General features: G+C 38.1%; 1 protein-coding gene across 1 annotated transcript; it reads left to right on the plus strand.

Moving 5' to 3' along the window:
• Positions 1-290: 290 nt before the first annotated feature.
• LOC103327122 (thiamine diphosphate-binding fold (THDP-binding) superfamily protein) lies at positions 291-6979 on the plus strand. Its single transcript, XM_008229410.3, has 9 exons — positions 291-759; positions 1697-1834; positions 1948-2130; positions 2299-2456; positions 2568-2667; positions 4961-5072; positions 5212-5351; positions 5460-5645; positions 6571-6979. The coding sequence occupies exons 1-9, from the start codon at positions 514-516 to the stop codon at positions 6736-6738; spliced, it is 1431 nt and encodes a 476-aa protein (XP_008227632.2). The 5' UTR covers positions 291-513; the 3' UTR covers positions 6739-6979.
• The last annotated feature ends 8205 nt before the right edge of the window (positions 6980-15184 follow it).

Genomic DNA, 15184 nt, shown 5'->3' on the forward strand with positions numbered 1-15184 from the left:
ACTCTGATTATTTTATTTTTATAACAGAATTAAGATAGTTATTGTTCATTCCACCCCGATATTTCTCTCCCTACTACACCCACATTCTCCTTTTAAAATTTCTTTTTATATATTCGTATGTTTAACTAATTAAAAGAGAGAGAAAAAAAAACTGTAAAAAGGGAGTAACCAATGGATACCGACACCGAACAAAATCATTATCTTGACGTGTCGGATATTACGTGCATCACATGACCTTTGGAGGACAGGTGTCGTTAATAAAAGTGGAAGAAAACGAGAAGATAGAATTTGGGATGGGGATGATTCAGACTTGACATGGCACTCTTGCGGAGTAGGCATGGCATTGGCATGGGTACAACAAAATAATACGAGGATTTTTGTGTCGTGCCAAAACGAAAGGCATCTTCTGATTTGGCACTGACAACTGACAGGCCACTCTCCCCTATCTCTCTGAGAAACAAGAACACAGAAACGAACATAGACATTGGCACCAGTTTGTTTGGTCTTGTTGAAATGCATCAATGGATGAGGAAATCAGGGACCATTGTCAACCATTTCAAATCTCTGCTCTTGGTTACCAACAGTCTCAGCTCTTGGAGGAGTTACTCGTTTGTTAAAGGATCTCAATTTGCTGCTTCATTTGCTCACAATCTCCCAGTCGCTGATGGAGATTTCATCAATTCATCAACCCATTTCTGCCCCCGCCGCTTTGAATCCGTGAAATCAGAAAAGATGGCGAATAATGTTGATGACAATCAGGTATTGTGAAAACCCCAACGCTCAACTCAATTTCAGCTTCCTATATAACTTTGGAGCCTGCAAATGTGTCTTGCGTTTTATTTTCTTTAAATTATTGTAAGTGCTCAATAATTGGTTGGTTAATCATGGAATAGAACCTTAGTTTTGCATAATCCGCACACATTACTCTTTCGGTTTGAGTAAGCTTCTACTGTTTGTAGTTATGAACACTGAAGCGTTCTCCTTGTGCTAAAATGCGGCACTGATTCACTGGTATTAGTTTTTTTTTTTTTTTTCTTTCGATTTTTATTGAATAATTTGACCCCTTTTCCAGTTTTCTGCAAATTTGGTTTCTACAGTTTTTCAGTATGTGTGCATAAGATGCAGCTTTCGCACCTCTGGTTTTTCTTACCGAAGCCAATTTTTCTGTAAAACATAAGCAATTTCATTGAATAAGTTGCGGCAAATTCAAACTCTTGAACACTTCATCCAGCAAATTCAAAATTAAGGACTTTTTTGAACCAAATTACCTTGGCATTTGATTGCCATCACTTTGTGAACATTGTAACCTCAACTTTAATGCGTACTGCAGAGAACTATAAGCAAGCACCTAAGTTTAATACGAACTAGGTAAAACTAAACATGCACCGTTCAATTTTTTCTCGTTTCTCTGACAAAAGGGTATCACAGCATATGGAAAGAATACTCCAAAAGGTCACTTGATCTGTTGTATACAACCATAAAATAGTTTGCTATTATACCTCTCTGGTGATGACTTTTGGTTTTGTTACTTCTCTGAGATTTACTACTGCACTTTAGGACCCGTTGAGGTGCTATAGGTATCTTGAATGAATTAGAAGATGAGACATTCTTCCATAGTTTCTTGAATTTGCTTCAGAGAGGACCCTTGAGCTTTCACAGCACACATATACTCGCTAAAGATCTCTTTTTATGACAGGCTTTAGAGCTTCCAGAAGGAAAGGTCAAATTCACTCCTAAATTGAGGTTCATATCTGAGACGGCTGATGAGCGGGAATGCTGCTATCGGGTCCTTGATGAAATGGGAAACCGAATTTCATCCAGCAACTATGTAGAGGTATTGTACTCCCCCTCTGCCTTGCTTCCAATAAGGAGCTTTTGTGTTCTTCTTGATAAACATAAATAAAACCCGTAGGAACCTTATGACTTATGGGTTAACAATTTAAATAGGTCAGTAAAGAAGTCGCTATAAAAATGTACACCGACATGGTTACTCTCCAGACAATGGACACCATTTTCTATGAAGCACAAAGGCAAGGAAGGATTTCCTTCTATGTGACCGCAGTTGGGGAAGAGGCCGTCAATATTGCATCTGCTGCCGCACTCAAAATTGACGACATTGTCTTTCCTCAGGTTTCTACCGCATATACGCATATAAGAACTTTCTTTACTATGTACATGTGCCACACCTGCAATCCTGCTCATTAAGATTTTAATTCTTTTTGGCTTATGAGATGATTCAGTAGCTTTTCATGTGAGGGGTTGAGAATAATATGACAGTTTTCTTTGGCATGCATGCAGTACAGGGAGGCTGGAGTGTTATTATGGCGTGGTTTCACTATACAAGAATTTGCAAACCAGTGTTTCAGTAACAAAGCTGATTATGGGAAAGGCCGGCAGATGCCAATCCATTACGGGTCTAACAAGCACAATTATGTCACTGTAGCCTCAACTGTGGCGTAAGATATAAATTTTTTTATCCAGGATTATTTTTTTGGGGCTGAACGTTGTCAATTATTTCACTAACTCATAAAGATCACACACCACAAATAATTTATTTGGCTTTCCAGTACACAACTACCGCAAGCTGTTGGTGCTGCGTATTCCTTAAAGATGGAAAAACAAGATGCATGTGCAATTGCGTATGTTGGTGATGGTGGCACTAGCGAGGTAAAATACTACTGAACTTTAACCTAAAAACTGCCACCACCTCTTTCCCATTTTAATATTCCTGAGGTGAAAATATTTGAACGAGTGGAACATGGTTTTTTTTTTTTTTAAATAGAAACATTATATTCAAAATAGGGTAACAAAACACAGCAGATGTGGGTAAGGGATCCACATGAGAATGCACAAGACAAGAGAAACTGCAGCCTCAGGAACAAAGCACCAAAGGAACAGCTAAAGGCAAAAACATGAAAACGCCGCACAAGCAAACATCAAATCACGACCCCTAATAAGTCTAGCATAATAGACGAAACAGCCACATTTCTAAACACAGGAGTGATGGACGCCCACAAGGCCGCCCAGAACTTCACTCTATCCCACAACTCGCTCGCCTCTACACCTTTATAATCATCAAATATTCTCCTGTTGCACTTCATCCATAAATTCCAGATCATAGTTCATCCATAAATTCCAGATCATAGCCTGCAACAAGTAACCCCATAGGACTTTAGCTTTCTTCCCTCTACCCAGAGCATCTATCTTGCACGATAGCAACTTGAAACAACCTTTAGGTGTAACCCAAACAGCATTAACTTCCCCAAGCAACAACCACCACACCTTAAGAGCATAAGGGCAGTGGATGAACAAATGGTCCACAGTTTAACCATCAGACTTACAGAGAGCACACCAACGGGGAGATAAACACATAAAGGGACGGTGCCCCTCCGTACTCTCCCACGAGCAACCTGCCATAAAAGAATTTTAACCTTTGGTGGTGTCTTGGTCTTCCATATTTGAGAGTACGGAGAGAAATCCTCCTTGTAGTCGTCCTTTGGAGTGAAGGAGCAAAACGAATGGCAAGAGAACAAACCCGAGTGATCAAGCTTCCACCTTCTTTTATCAAGTCTAGAGGGAACCAATCTAACCCCATCCAGGATATCCAGTAATCTAATCACCTCATCAATCTCCCCCACAATAAGATTCCTTCTCAAGTCAAGATTCCAATTATGAGGGTACACTCCAGTACTCACGAAGGAGGAAATGCTGGACTGTTTATTCCTAGAGAGAGAAAAGTGTAGGGAAAACCTCTTTGAGCACACCTCCCCTGCACCAATCATCTTCCCAATATCTCACACCATCCCTGCCTCCCACTACAAAAACACACTCTTGAAGGAAAAGGGTATACCCTCTGGAGATGTCCTACCACGGTTTACGGCACGAGCCACGGGACACAAAGTTTGCGTCCCATCTGTTAGAACTCATCCCATAAATACTCTTAATTACCCTATGCCAAAGAGAATTCGGTTCATTTGGGAAACACCATACCCACTTGGCACATAAGGCCGCATTCCTGGCTTTCAAAGGAGTCACCCCCAAGCCACCATTAGTTTTTGAACTACCCACCACCTCCCAGTTCACCAAATGTCTTATTTTTCCGTCATCCATACCTTCCCACAAGAAGTCTCTCATTAACTTCTCCACAGTTTGCACCACCCAGGTCGGCATCTTATAGATAGTGATACTACTTAAAACCGCCTGAATCAGAGTAAGCCGACCCCCTTTGGATAAACACGACTTTTTCCATTTCTGCAACCTTTTTTTCCACCTTTTCCACCACCGGATTCCAAAAACTAAGGGCTCTAGGATTCCCGCCAAGAGGAAGACCCAAATACGACATCGGCTAAACCCCCACTTCTCAACCCCAATCTTCAGCCAACCTGGACAGCTCCCTGTCGTTATAGTTGACACCAACTAATGAACATTTCGGTTTATTGATCTTGACGCAAAACAGAATAAGTCCAGCATCTAAAGTAAATTATGCTAGTATTCCAGCTTGTCCCCGGTTGAAATATAGTGTCATCTGCGAATTGGAGGTGAGACACCTCCACCCTCTCATGGCCAACTACGAGCCTACTTAGAGCGTCAATCACCAAGGTGAAAAGGAAATGGGAAAGAGGATCCCCCTGCCTTAAACCTCTAGAAGCTTTGAACAGTGGAACATGGTTATTAACTCCTCCTATGTTTCTGTTATTTGAAATATCATAGTATTTGAATATATGTATCGTATTGATACCAAACTAAACATCATTTCAATATAGTTGTAAATCCACTTTAGTAATGACTTAGTGTATTTTGCAATAACCCCAGTCGGAGTCTAGTTAGAGGGGAGATGAATTCTTTCTGGAGAGATGATAAAACAAAATGGAATGTTTGCAATTCACAGTGACGGGCATCACTTTAATTTATAGGTCATTGGTTTTGGTTATTTTGTTTCTAATATATCAAATAATGTTAGGGCGATTTCCATGCTGCATTGAATTTTGCGGCTGTTACGGAGGCTCCGGTTATATTTTTCTGTCGGAACAATGGATGGGCTATCAGTACACCTACTTCAGACCAGTTTCGGAGTATTCTTCCTCTCTGCTTGTTCATGCTTGTACTTGTTTTTGATATTTGTATCACAACAAGTCTCTTGATGACTAGAAGCAAGTAATGTTTTTATCCTTATTTTTGGGTGGGGGGTTTTGGGGTTTCTTCTATTTTCAGGTGATGGTGTTGTTGTCAAAGGTCGGGCTTATGGAGTTCGAAGCATCCGAGTAGATGGTAATGATGCACTTGCCGTGTATAGTGCAGTTCATGCAGCACGTGACATGGCTATCAGAGAACAGAGACCAATCTTAATTGAGGTGAAAAAAAAAAGGATTCTTGTTTGATTTCTGGTCTCGTGAGGCATATTGTTGAAACGTAGATTCTTTAACTTCTGATGTTTGGTTTTGATTTTTTTCCATTGGCAGGCGTTAACATATAGAGTGGGACACCATTCCACTTCAGATGATTCGACCAAGTATCGTCCAGTCGAAGAGATTGAATGGTGGAAAATGGAACGAGACCCTGTAACTCGATTTAGAAACTGGATGGAAAACAACAGTTGGTGGAGTGATAAGGCAGAATTAGAGGCTAGAGGCAGTGCGAGAAAGCAGGTAAATCCTACTATTATGTCTGGAACAACTTGAAAAACAACAAACAACTAGAAATCAGAAACTCTTCTTCCATGCCTTAGTTCATCATTCTCTCCAGCTCAAAAGCTATTAGCGATGCCACATTTGAGGCAGTGCCTCAAAGCAGGACAAATGACGAGCTTTATGCTAAAAGTTATGAGAGATTTTTTCCAATATTAAAATAAATATTTTTGTGTTAAATATAATAAGCCAGGAATTAGATGAACTCATTGAAATAACACAAGAGAATCCAGCACTTAGAGAATATTGACTTTTACACGGAGCTTGAGTTCGTTTTGAACAATCTTTGTGAGGTTCTTCAAAAGTGAGAACATTCCTTTTTGTATGAGAAAGTTGTTTCCCTGGGTACATTCCGGCTTCCCATTTTCTATTTTCTAACGTTTTTGCAAACTTACCTTCTTCAAAATTTCCAATTTTAGGAGCATAGAAGGTAATTATGCAATTTCAAATTCTTTTTTGAAAGCTTTTTCCTCTAAAGCAGGCACAGTCCTGCCGAAATGATAAGTTGCCTAGCTCATTTATCTTTAATAGTATGGCCATGAAGAATTATATTCATTGGAAGATATACTGATATAAATAATGAGAAATTTATATTGTTTTCCAGTTAGTTTTTAAATGTAGTTTCAAGAATTGTTAAAAAACCTAAACAAAACAAATTTAGGGTACGGCACCTAAATTAACCATTAGAAATGAGATGAAAGTTCATGCATGCTCCATGTGGTTAGTCCTACTTACACAGAATTCCTGTAAAAATAGAAAATTTTCATTCATTTGGAAGAAACTAAAACAGACAGTATTTAAATCTTCTAATCCTTCAAAACTTGTTAAATTTGAACATATTAGAGAATTGTTTATTTCGATTTAAGATCATTCCTTTGTGTTGCAGATATTACATGCAATCCAAGAAGCAGAGAAAGTTGACAAACCTCCAGTTGCTGACATTTTCACAGATGTATATGATTCTCCCCCTTCCCATCTCTGTGAGCAGGAGAAATTGCTAAGAGAGGCGATTAAAAGACACCCCCAGGATTACCCATCTGATGTTCCTCTCTGAATTTATCCCATTATACATATATGCGCATACATCATACATGCATAAATTATTTAATTAAAAAAAATATTGACTTTGACTTTGGCTGTTTTCCATTGACTTTTAGTCTTGAATATGGATATGAATGCTGAAATATACAGAAAGGGATAATATGTATAAAGATTACGTATGTGTAATTTGATAGAAAACTGAAAATATCTAATGAAAACTACGAGTTAATAGAAATACAAAATATTTATATTTACTGTCATGTATTATTTTTTGATAATTTTTGGACAGATAATTGGACTGGGTTGGGGCCTTCGGAAAAGTTCATGGTGAATTTTTTTAGGGTCAAACTTTCATCGTAGGTCAAGGTTTTTTGTTTTGTTTGGAGAGTGGGTTGGGGTGGGGATCTAGTCTTAAATTCTTTTGAGATGCAGATGTTAAATTCTTGGCTATATATATTTGCTGTAGATGTTAAATTCTTTTGAAGTTGAACCGAGAGTCATAGGCTCTCGACCTTAGATTTTGGCATTGTAGTAGAAATTGTTGGTTCTTGATGTATTAGTCTAGAGATCGAGTTTAGCATCAAGATTAAAGCTCTTGGGCAAATGCAGTAGCCTCATGAACAATTCAAGGACAAAATTTTCACATCATAATGAAAGTCTTTTCGTAATCCTCCAGCAGAACAACTTTCCAATAGAGGCCAATCATTAAAACTCGGAAATGTTTATGCAAAAAATCTTCAAATCCGGTCGCTTTGTAATCTCTATTTTACCAATGGTGGTCGATTCGGACCACCTAGCTGAAAACTGGGAAGCGAATCTGAGTTCTCAACGAGGAAGGAGAAACCAGTCTAGGATCTCATCATCAGAATGAGGTTGCACCAAGGCGACGAAGCCTTACTATTGTTCTTAAACTGTTGTAGAATCTCTTGAAGAGTTGCCTCAACTTCCTGTTGATGTGAGTTAACCTAACAAATCAAGGAGATTTATTTCCTAAGTTAATTAGGTGATTTATTTCTTTTTCTTTTTTATATAGTTGACAATCCTTGTATAATTATGAGATATTCTCCTATTTAATACATGTATCTATTTTCCCGGTAAAGCGCACTTACGAACTCCTATATATTCTTCCTTGCATGGTATCAGAGCGGCCAATCCTAAGTCATCTCTAAGCCCTCAAATTCAGACACAAACCCTAAATCAAATTCCTTAACTCTCATATCCAATTCTGAAATCAAAATCCCTAAACACATACCTAAATCTCATATCGTTCCACTTGTAATGGGCTACACACCGTTTCCACTCACAGGAGGTTCTTCCACCTCCAACCCTCAAATCGTCACTATTCAAGGTGACAACTCCTTACTTCCTACCGATGTCATCCTGAATGAGACCAACTATGCCTTATGGTCTCAGGTCATGGAGATGCGGATTGTTGCACGTGAAAATTTGGGATACCTAACCGGTGCCATTCTGAAACCTTCTGAGTTCCCTCCAACCTACAACAAATGGTGTACAGAGAACTTTCAAGTCAATGGATGGCTAATCGACTCTATGTCTCCAGACTTTATGGGTCGTTTCATTCGATTAAGTACCGTCAAAGAAATCTGGGAGGCCATCAAGAATACCTACTATGATGGTGGAGATTACTCTTATCTTTTTTATTTGAACAAATGGGCATTCACTACCAAATAGAATGGTGCACCCGTTCATACATACTATAGCAAGTTGCAAGGCATCTTTCAAGAAATTGACTATCAGAGTCCCATCTGCATGCACTGCGTCATCGACCTTACTGTACGCCACGCAAACCTCGATCATCTCTGCATTCAACTTTTTCTTGCAGGTCTTGACCCTGACGTTGATCAAGTCCGAGGGGAAACACTATGCAAAGATCCTAAATTAGACATTGATCAAACTTTTGCTATGTTCATAGAGATGCTCCACAAAGAATGTCCGTGATTGGTGCTCAGGAAGCTTCTCTCATGGTGGCTCAAAGTCAAAAGGGGTCGCAGACTTCATCAGGTGACTCTTCTCATAATAAGGCCTCGACATCTTGTCTAGAGAAGAAATGCACCCACTGTGGAGGAGACAAACACACTCGTGTTGGCTGTTACGAATTGATTGGGTACCTTGATTGGTGGGACCGCTCTAAAGCTCTACAAAGGAATATGAGCAAATCACTCAACACATCTTTAGAAACAAATCTTGTAAGTCGTGTTGTTTCAGCTATACCGGTTTCTACATTTGCCTATATATCCACAACATGTACCAAAGGTTATATTTTAACTACTTCATCCAAAAAAAGAACACATGGATTATTTACTCAGGAGCGAATGACCATATGACATTTGATCCTCGACAAATTATCTCTCATACATCATCTCCCCAGTCGGTGGTGTCTAATGCTAATGGTATCCCCTTCCCCCGTGATTGTGGAGGGTTCTCTATCAATCTCTCACTCCCTCAATTTGGATTCTATGTTGATTGTTCCATCCTTTAACCATAATATATTGTTTGTTGCCCAAATTACTACGGCTTTGGATTGTATTTTAACCTTTTGGCTAACTCATCGTGTTTTTCAGGACATCTTTTGCAGCAAGACGATTGGTTGTGGTACTAAGAGGGGCAAACTCTACTACTTTGACTTGGGGCCTGACAGTGAAGCCAAAGTCTGTCAAACTTTCAAGATGGGGGGAGCTAGTGTTGAGAAACAAAAAGACAAAGTGTGGTTATGGCATAGGCATTGGACATGCTTCGTTTGGTTATTTACAGAAGGTATTTCCATCCTTATTCTCCAGTTTTGATATTTCCAGTTTTAAGTGTGACATTTGTGACTTGGCCAAGAGTCATCGTATTCCTTTTCCCTTAAGTTCAAATAAAAGTTTGGTTCCTTTTCCCCTTATTCATTCTGATTTTTGGGAGCCTGCTAAAATTGCCACTTTAGCATGGGCCCAATGGTTTGTCACGGTCATAGATGATTGCACCCACATGACCTGGGTTTCCCTTCTCAAAACCAAAGGGGAAGTCAGTTTAAAATTTCAATAGTTCCATAAAATGGTGGAGACTCAGTTTCATGCCCAAATCTAGGTTCTCCGTTTTGACAATGGTGGAGAATTTCTCAACCATGATCTCAACAAGTTCTTACAGGATCATGGCATCCTACATCAATGCTAGTGTTCATATACTCCCCAATAAAATGGGGTGGCTAAGCGAAAGAACCGACATTTACTGGAAGTGGTCCATGCCTCCCTCATTGATGCCAACATGCCTCGGTCATTTTCAAGAGAGGTCGTCCTCTCTGTAGCTTACCTTATCTTGAATTTTCAAACTCCTTTTCAAACACTTCATCACCATATCCAAATACCTCCCAACCCAAAAATTGAACCACGGGTTTTCAGCTGTGTTTTATGTGTACACTTACATGATAACCAACAAAACAAATTGGATCCCCGAGCAGAAAAATGTGTTTTCATTAGCTATCCCCCTCATCAGAAAGGCTACCGATGATATCACCCCAAAGTCAGAAGTTATATACCTCCATGGATGTAATGTTCCAAGAACACGACATATATTTTTCAGAAGTACTGGAGGAGAATCTAGAACCAAGCACCCTGAAGTTTCTGGATTACACTCACATGACCTGGGTTTCCCTTCTCAAAACCAAAGGGGAAGTCAGTTTAAAGTTTCAATAGTTCCATAAAATGATGGAGACTCAGTTTCATGCCAAATCTAGGTTCTCCGTTCTGACAATGGTGGAGAATTTCTCAACCATGATCTCAACAAGTTCTTACAGGATCATGGCATCTTACATCAACGCTAGTGTCCATATACTCCCCAATAAAATGGGGTGGCTGAGCGAAAGAACCGATATTTACTGGAAGTGGTTCATGCCTCCCTCATTGATGCCAACATGCCTTGGTCATTTTCAAGAGAGGTCGTCCTCTTTGCTGCTTACCTTATCTTGAATTTTCAAACTCATTTTCAAACACTTCACCACCATATCCAAATACCTCTCAACCCAAAAATTAAACCACAGGTTTTCAGCTGTGTTTTATTTGTACACTTACATGATAACCAACGAAACAAATTGGATCCCCGAGCAAAAAAATGTGTTTTCATTAGCTATCCCCCTCATCAGAAAGGCTACCGATGATATCACCCCCAAGTCAGAAGTTATATACCTCCATGGATGTAATATTCCAAGAACACGACATATATTTTTCAGAAGTACTGGAGGAGAATCTATAACCAAGCACCCCGAAGTTTCTGGATTTTTTCAAAGTGGAAAAGTCTTAACCTAAAAGCAATCAGTCGCCTCCACCCGATTTTGAACATCCTGAGACTCTGCCACAAAACGACCGGTCGCTAGTGCCAAATGGCCAGTCACCTCCACGTTGCCAAAATCAAGAAGAGGAAGTTTACCAGTTTTCTGAGATTTTTCCACGCATGACCCATCTTCAACTATAGTACCACACCAAACACGTGTTGAGGAAGTCATTCATGTAACATCTCCCCTTAAAATTGATTACACTAATGAAATATATCATGATGATTTGATTTCAGAATGCATAAAGGATGCAAATACCCTTATATACCAACTTCCAGATAGGAAGAACCATGGTAAACCTCGAGTATAGTACGAAGCAGATCCTAAACCAAAAGGAAAATACCCCATCAATAATTATATATCTCTAAGCAGATTATCATATTCATATGTACACTTTGTAAAGCAGTTGGCTGATATATATGTCCCAAGCAGTGTGAATGAAGCACTAGAAGACTCAAAGTGGAGAAACCATGAATGAGGAAATGCGAGCTCTCCAGAAGAATGCCATATGGGCGCTCATGCCTTTACCTCATGGAAAGAATAATGTAGGATACAGGTGGATCTATACTGTGAAACTGAAAGCATATGGATCCATTGAAAGATATAAAGCCAGATCGGTGGCGAAGGGGTATACACAAAAGCATGGGGTGGACCACGAGGAGACCTTTGCCCCATTAGCCAAAATCAACACTATCAGAGTCTTACTATCTCTAGCAACAAATCTGGATTGGCCACTACACAAGTTTGATGTTAAAAATGCCTTCTTACATTAGAGACTTGGAAGAAGAGGTATATATGGATTTATTGTCATGATGTAATCTAGCTCCTGACAAGAAAGATCAAGTTTGCAAGCTTAGAAACTCATTATATGGATTAAAACAGTCTCTTTGGGTGTGGTTTGGAAGATTTACTAAGTTTATAAAGAATTTTGGATACACTCAAAGTAATTCAGACCACACCCTTGCCTATGTGGATGACATTGTCGTAACTAGAAACGACGCAGGAGAGAAACAGAAGCTACAAAAGTATTTGTCTTAGGAATTTGAGATGAAGGATCTAGGACCTCTGAAATACTTCCTTTGAATTGATGTAGCAAGGTCAAGACTTGTATTTTTTTTTTGTCTCAAAGGAAGTATGTGATAAATCTACTAATTGAAATAAGAATTCTAGGACGTAAGCCTGCCGACACACCTATTGAGATGAATCACAAGTTGTGTGAAGATATGGGCCACTTGCCAACCAATAAGGAACAATACCATCGCCTTGTTAGAAGGTTGATATACTTGGTACACACATGACCAAATATTGCATATGTTGTGAGTGTATTTAGTCAGTCTATGCATTCACCTAGTTTTTCTCATAAGAATGCAGTTGATCGGATCTTAACGTACTTGAGGTCAAATAATGGAAATCTTGAAGTTTTTGGATATATAAATGCAAATTGGGCTGGATCCATTACAGATAGTGTCACGCCCCAATCCACGGATTTACGTAACCTTGGATTAAGACGTGATTCACACCTTAATTATAGAATTTAATAAACACTATAACTAAAATGTGAAGAAGCATTTAAATAAATAAAATAAATATTTCACCTAGAATATTCAGCAGAAACGACAACATGTGAAATCTTAAAAATTTTACATTATTTTACAAGTTAGAACTACTCGAGAGTTCACTAAAAGAGCAGTTCATTATTCATCCACGAGCTATATACATAATACACTCTATAGATACGCCAAAATCATCACGAGCTCTAGATTTCATGTTCGGTACCTGCAAAATCTGTTAGGGGAAGAACGAAACCACAACTCAATAGGGACATAAACCTTTTTTTACAGGAAATTGATATAATTAAATTAAGTGACATACAAATATCACATTATTAATAATAATGCATGAATGCTCTTTATCTAATCCCGTTAATTCATATAACTGGACAAGCAGACTTGCACGTCCCATACCATGCTTATACCACTTGGTCCCGAGTGCCCATTTATATGAACTAACTCTCATTTCAATCATCCCATAATTCCCCTTTTGTTAGTCATCTTGTCTAACTCCCTGTCGCAAGTCCCGAATCACCCAATAAAAACCATGTGCACTGTGGGATCGCTGAGACCTGGTACCTGCCAAGAGTTAGACTCAACTACACAAAAGATTATTTCAATTACCCTCTTTTTCATCATTATTTTCTCAATCCAACAACTCCAACCAATTTTCATGACATGATATAATTATACATTTCACATATCCCATGTATCTCACAACAATGTAACCATTTAAAACATCACCAATGTATATACAATTATGCCAACATTGTTCAAATAGTTAACAACACGTAAACACCCAATAACAAGGAATGTCAACCAAACTGTAATACCATGCAAAATATAATGCTCACGAAATTTTATTAAATCAATCTCTGTCAAAGGCCCCCAAGAAACCTCCTACCTTGACACCAAAGCTTTTGCTAGAAATGTAAGGTGTTTCCCAATTTTCCACCGCATTCACAAATTCAGTCTTCCACTCTTTTTCTTGACAATTCTACTTCTTTCTACCTCTATTTCTCTCTCGCTTTCTATTTTATTTCCTCGTTCTATTGCCTCTACACTTTTTTTGAAGAGGGAAATGAGAATTGAAGAAACAAATGTTGTATTTATAGGACTCCGAGGGCGGTAGCTGTGAGATAACTTCAATGCTTAAGGATCATCTCCTTATTTCTTAAAGCTCAAGTAGCTTTTCCTTCACTCTAAGTCAATAGAAGGATAAGAAGAAATACAATGAAGACACGTGTTGATGACTCAACCATCTAATTCATTGACATCTAATTAGTTTGCAAGCAAATAAAACAAGTAAACCATCTAATGCATATTTGATTGACACATGCTAACTACGTGGAGTATATAAAATAACTCAATTACACAACCATGCATGAAATTCTAGATAGCTATGGACAAAATCCTACTACCATTAACTAATATTAATATTAAAAGCAAATTTTAAGAAAATCATCAAAACCATTTAATTTTAAAAAAAATGAATTTTCACTAGGAGCAATTAAATAAAACATAGACTTCCATAAAATGATTATAATACTATAATTTATTATAAAAGTATAACAATTATAATTATATTTTAATGCTTACCAAAGTAATAAAATATTAACATTTTTAAGAATAAGGATTCTCACAGATAGACGTTCTACATTGGGTTACTTTATATTGCTCACAATCTAGTTTAACATGATCGAACAAAACATGTTGAGGTGAATAGACATTTCATCAAAGAAAATATTGAGAATTATATCATCTACCTACCCTTTGTAAACTCAGAAGATCAATTAGCGGATGTCTTGACAAAGGTTGTCTTTGGACAAGTGTTTAATGACTTAGTTACCAAGTTGGTCATTGGTGATGTGTATGCACCAACTTGAGCAGGAGTGTTGATGTGAGTTAACAAATCAAGGAGATTTATTCTAAGTTAATTAGGTGATTTGTTTCCTTTTTTCATAGAGAGCATTTTTGCTTACCACTTTAACCCAAGGTGTACCATCACCACCCTTATCAACACTTGACACGTGTTTATGAGCATAACCATGGTTTCATAAATATAAAGTAAAGAGTTAACTATAGTTAGGCATATGGACATATGTGAAGTGTTTAGAATGATGGTGAGGGTACACATTGGGTTAAAGTGGTGAACAAAATTTTGAGAGCATTTTTGCTTACCACTTTAACCCAAGGTGTACCATCACCACCCTTCTCAACACTTAACACGTGTTTATGAGCATAACCATAGTTTCATAAATATAAAGCAAAGAGTTAACTATAGTTAGGCATATGGAATATGTCAAGTGTTGAGAATGATTGTGAGGGTATACATTGGGTTAAAGCGATGAGCAAAAATATTTCATTTTTCAATGTGTACCATCACCACCCTTCTCAACACTTGATAATCCTTGTATAATTACAAGATATTTTTCTATTTAATTCATGTAGCTATTTTCTTATAAAGCACACTTACAAACTCCTACATATTCCTCCTTACGGAGAAGAATACAATCATCCAGAAATATTCAAACCATATTTATATTTTAGCACTTCCTTCGTACCTTGACTTACTATGACAG

This window comes from Prunus mume, linkage group LG3, assembly GCF_029339155.1.
Source record: "Prunus mume cultivar Tortuosa linkage group LG3, ASM2933915v1, whole genome shotgun sequence".
Classification (NCBI taxonomy): domain Eukaryota; kingdom Viridiplantae; phylum Streptophyta; class Magnoliopsida; order Rosales; family Rosaceae; genus Prunus; species Prunus mume.

Bases quoted from the DNA above. Each gene is read 5' to 3' on its own strand.
- LOC103327122 (XM_008229410.3), top strand. From the start codon at position 514: ATGCATCAATGGATGAGGAAATCAGGGACCATTGTCAACCATTTCAAA. The intron at 2,668-4,960 runs GTAAAATACTAC...AAATAATGTTAG, and splicing joins GTGATGGTGGCACTAGCGAG to GGCGATTTCCATGCTGCATT. The intron at 5,646-6,570 runs GTAAATCCTACT...TTTGTGTTGCAG, and splicing joins GAGGCAGTGCGAGAAAGCAG to ATATTACATGCAATCCAAGA.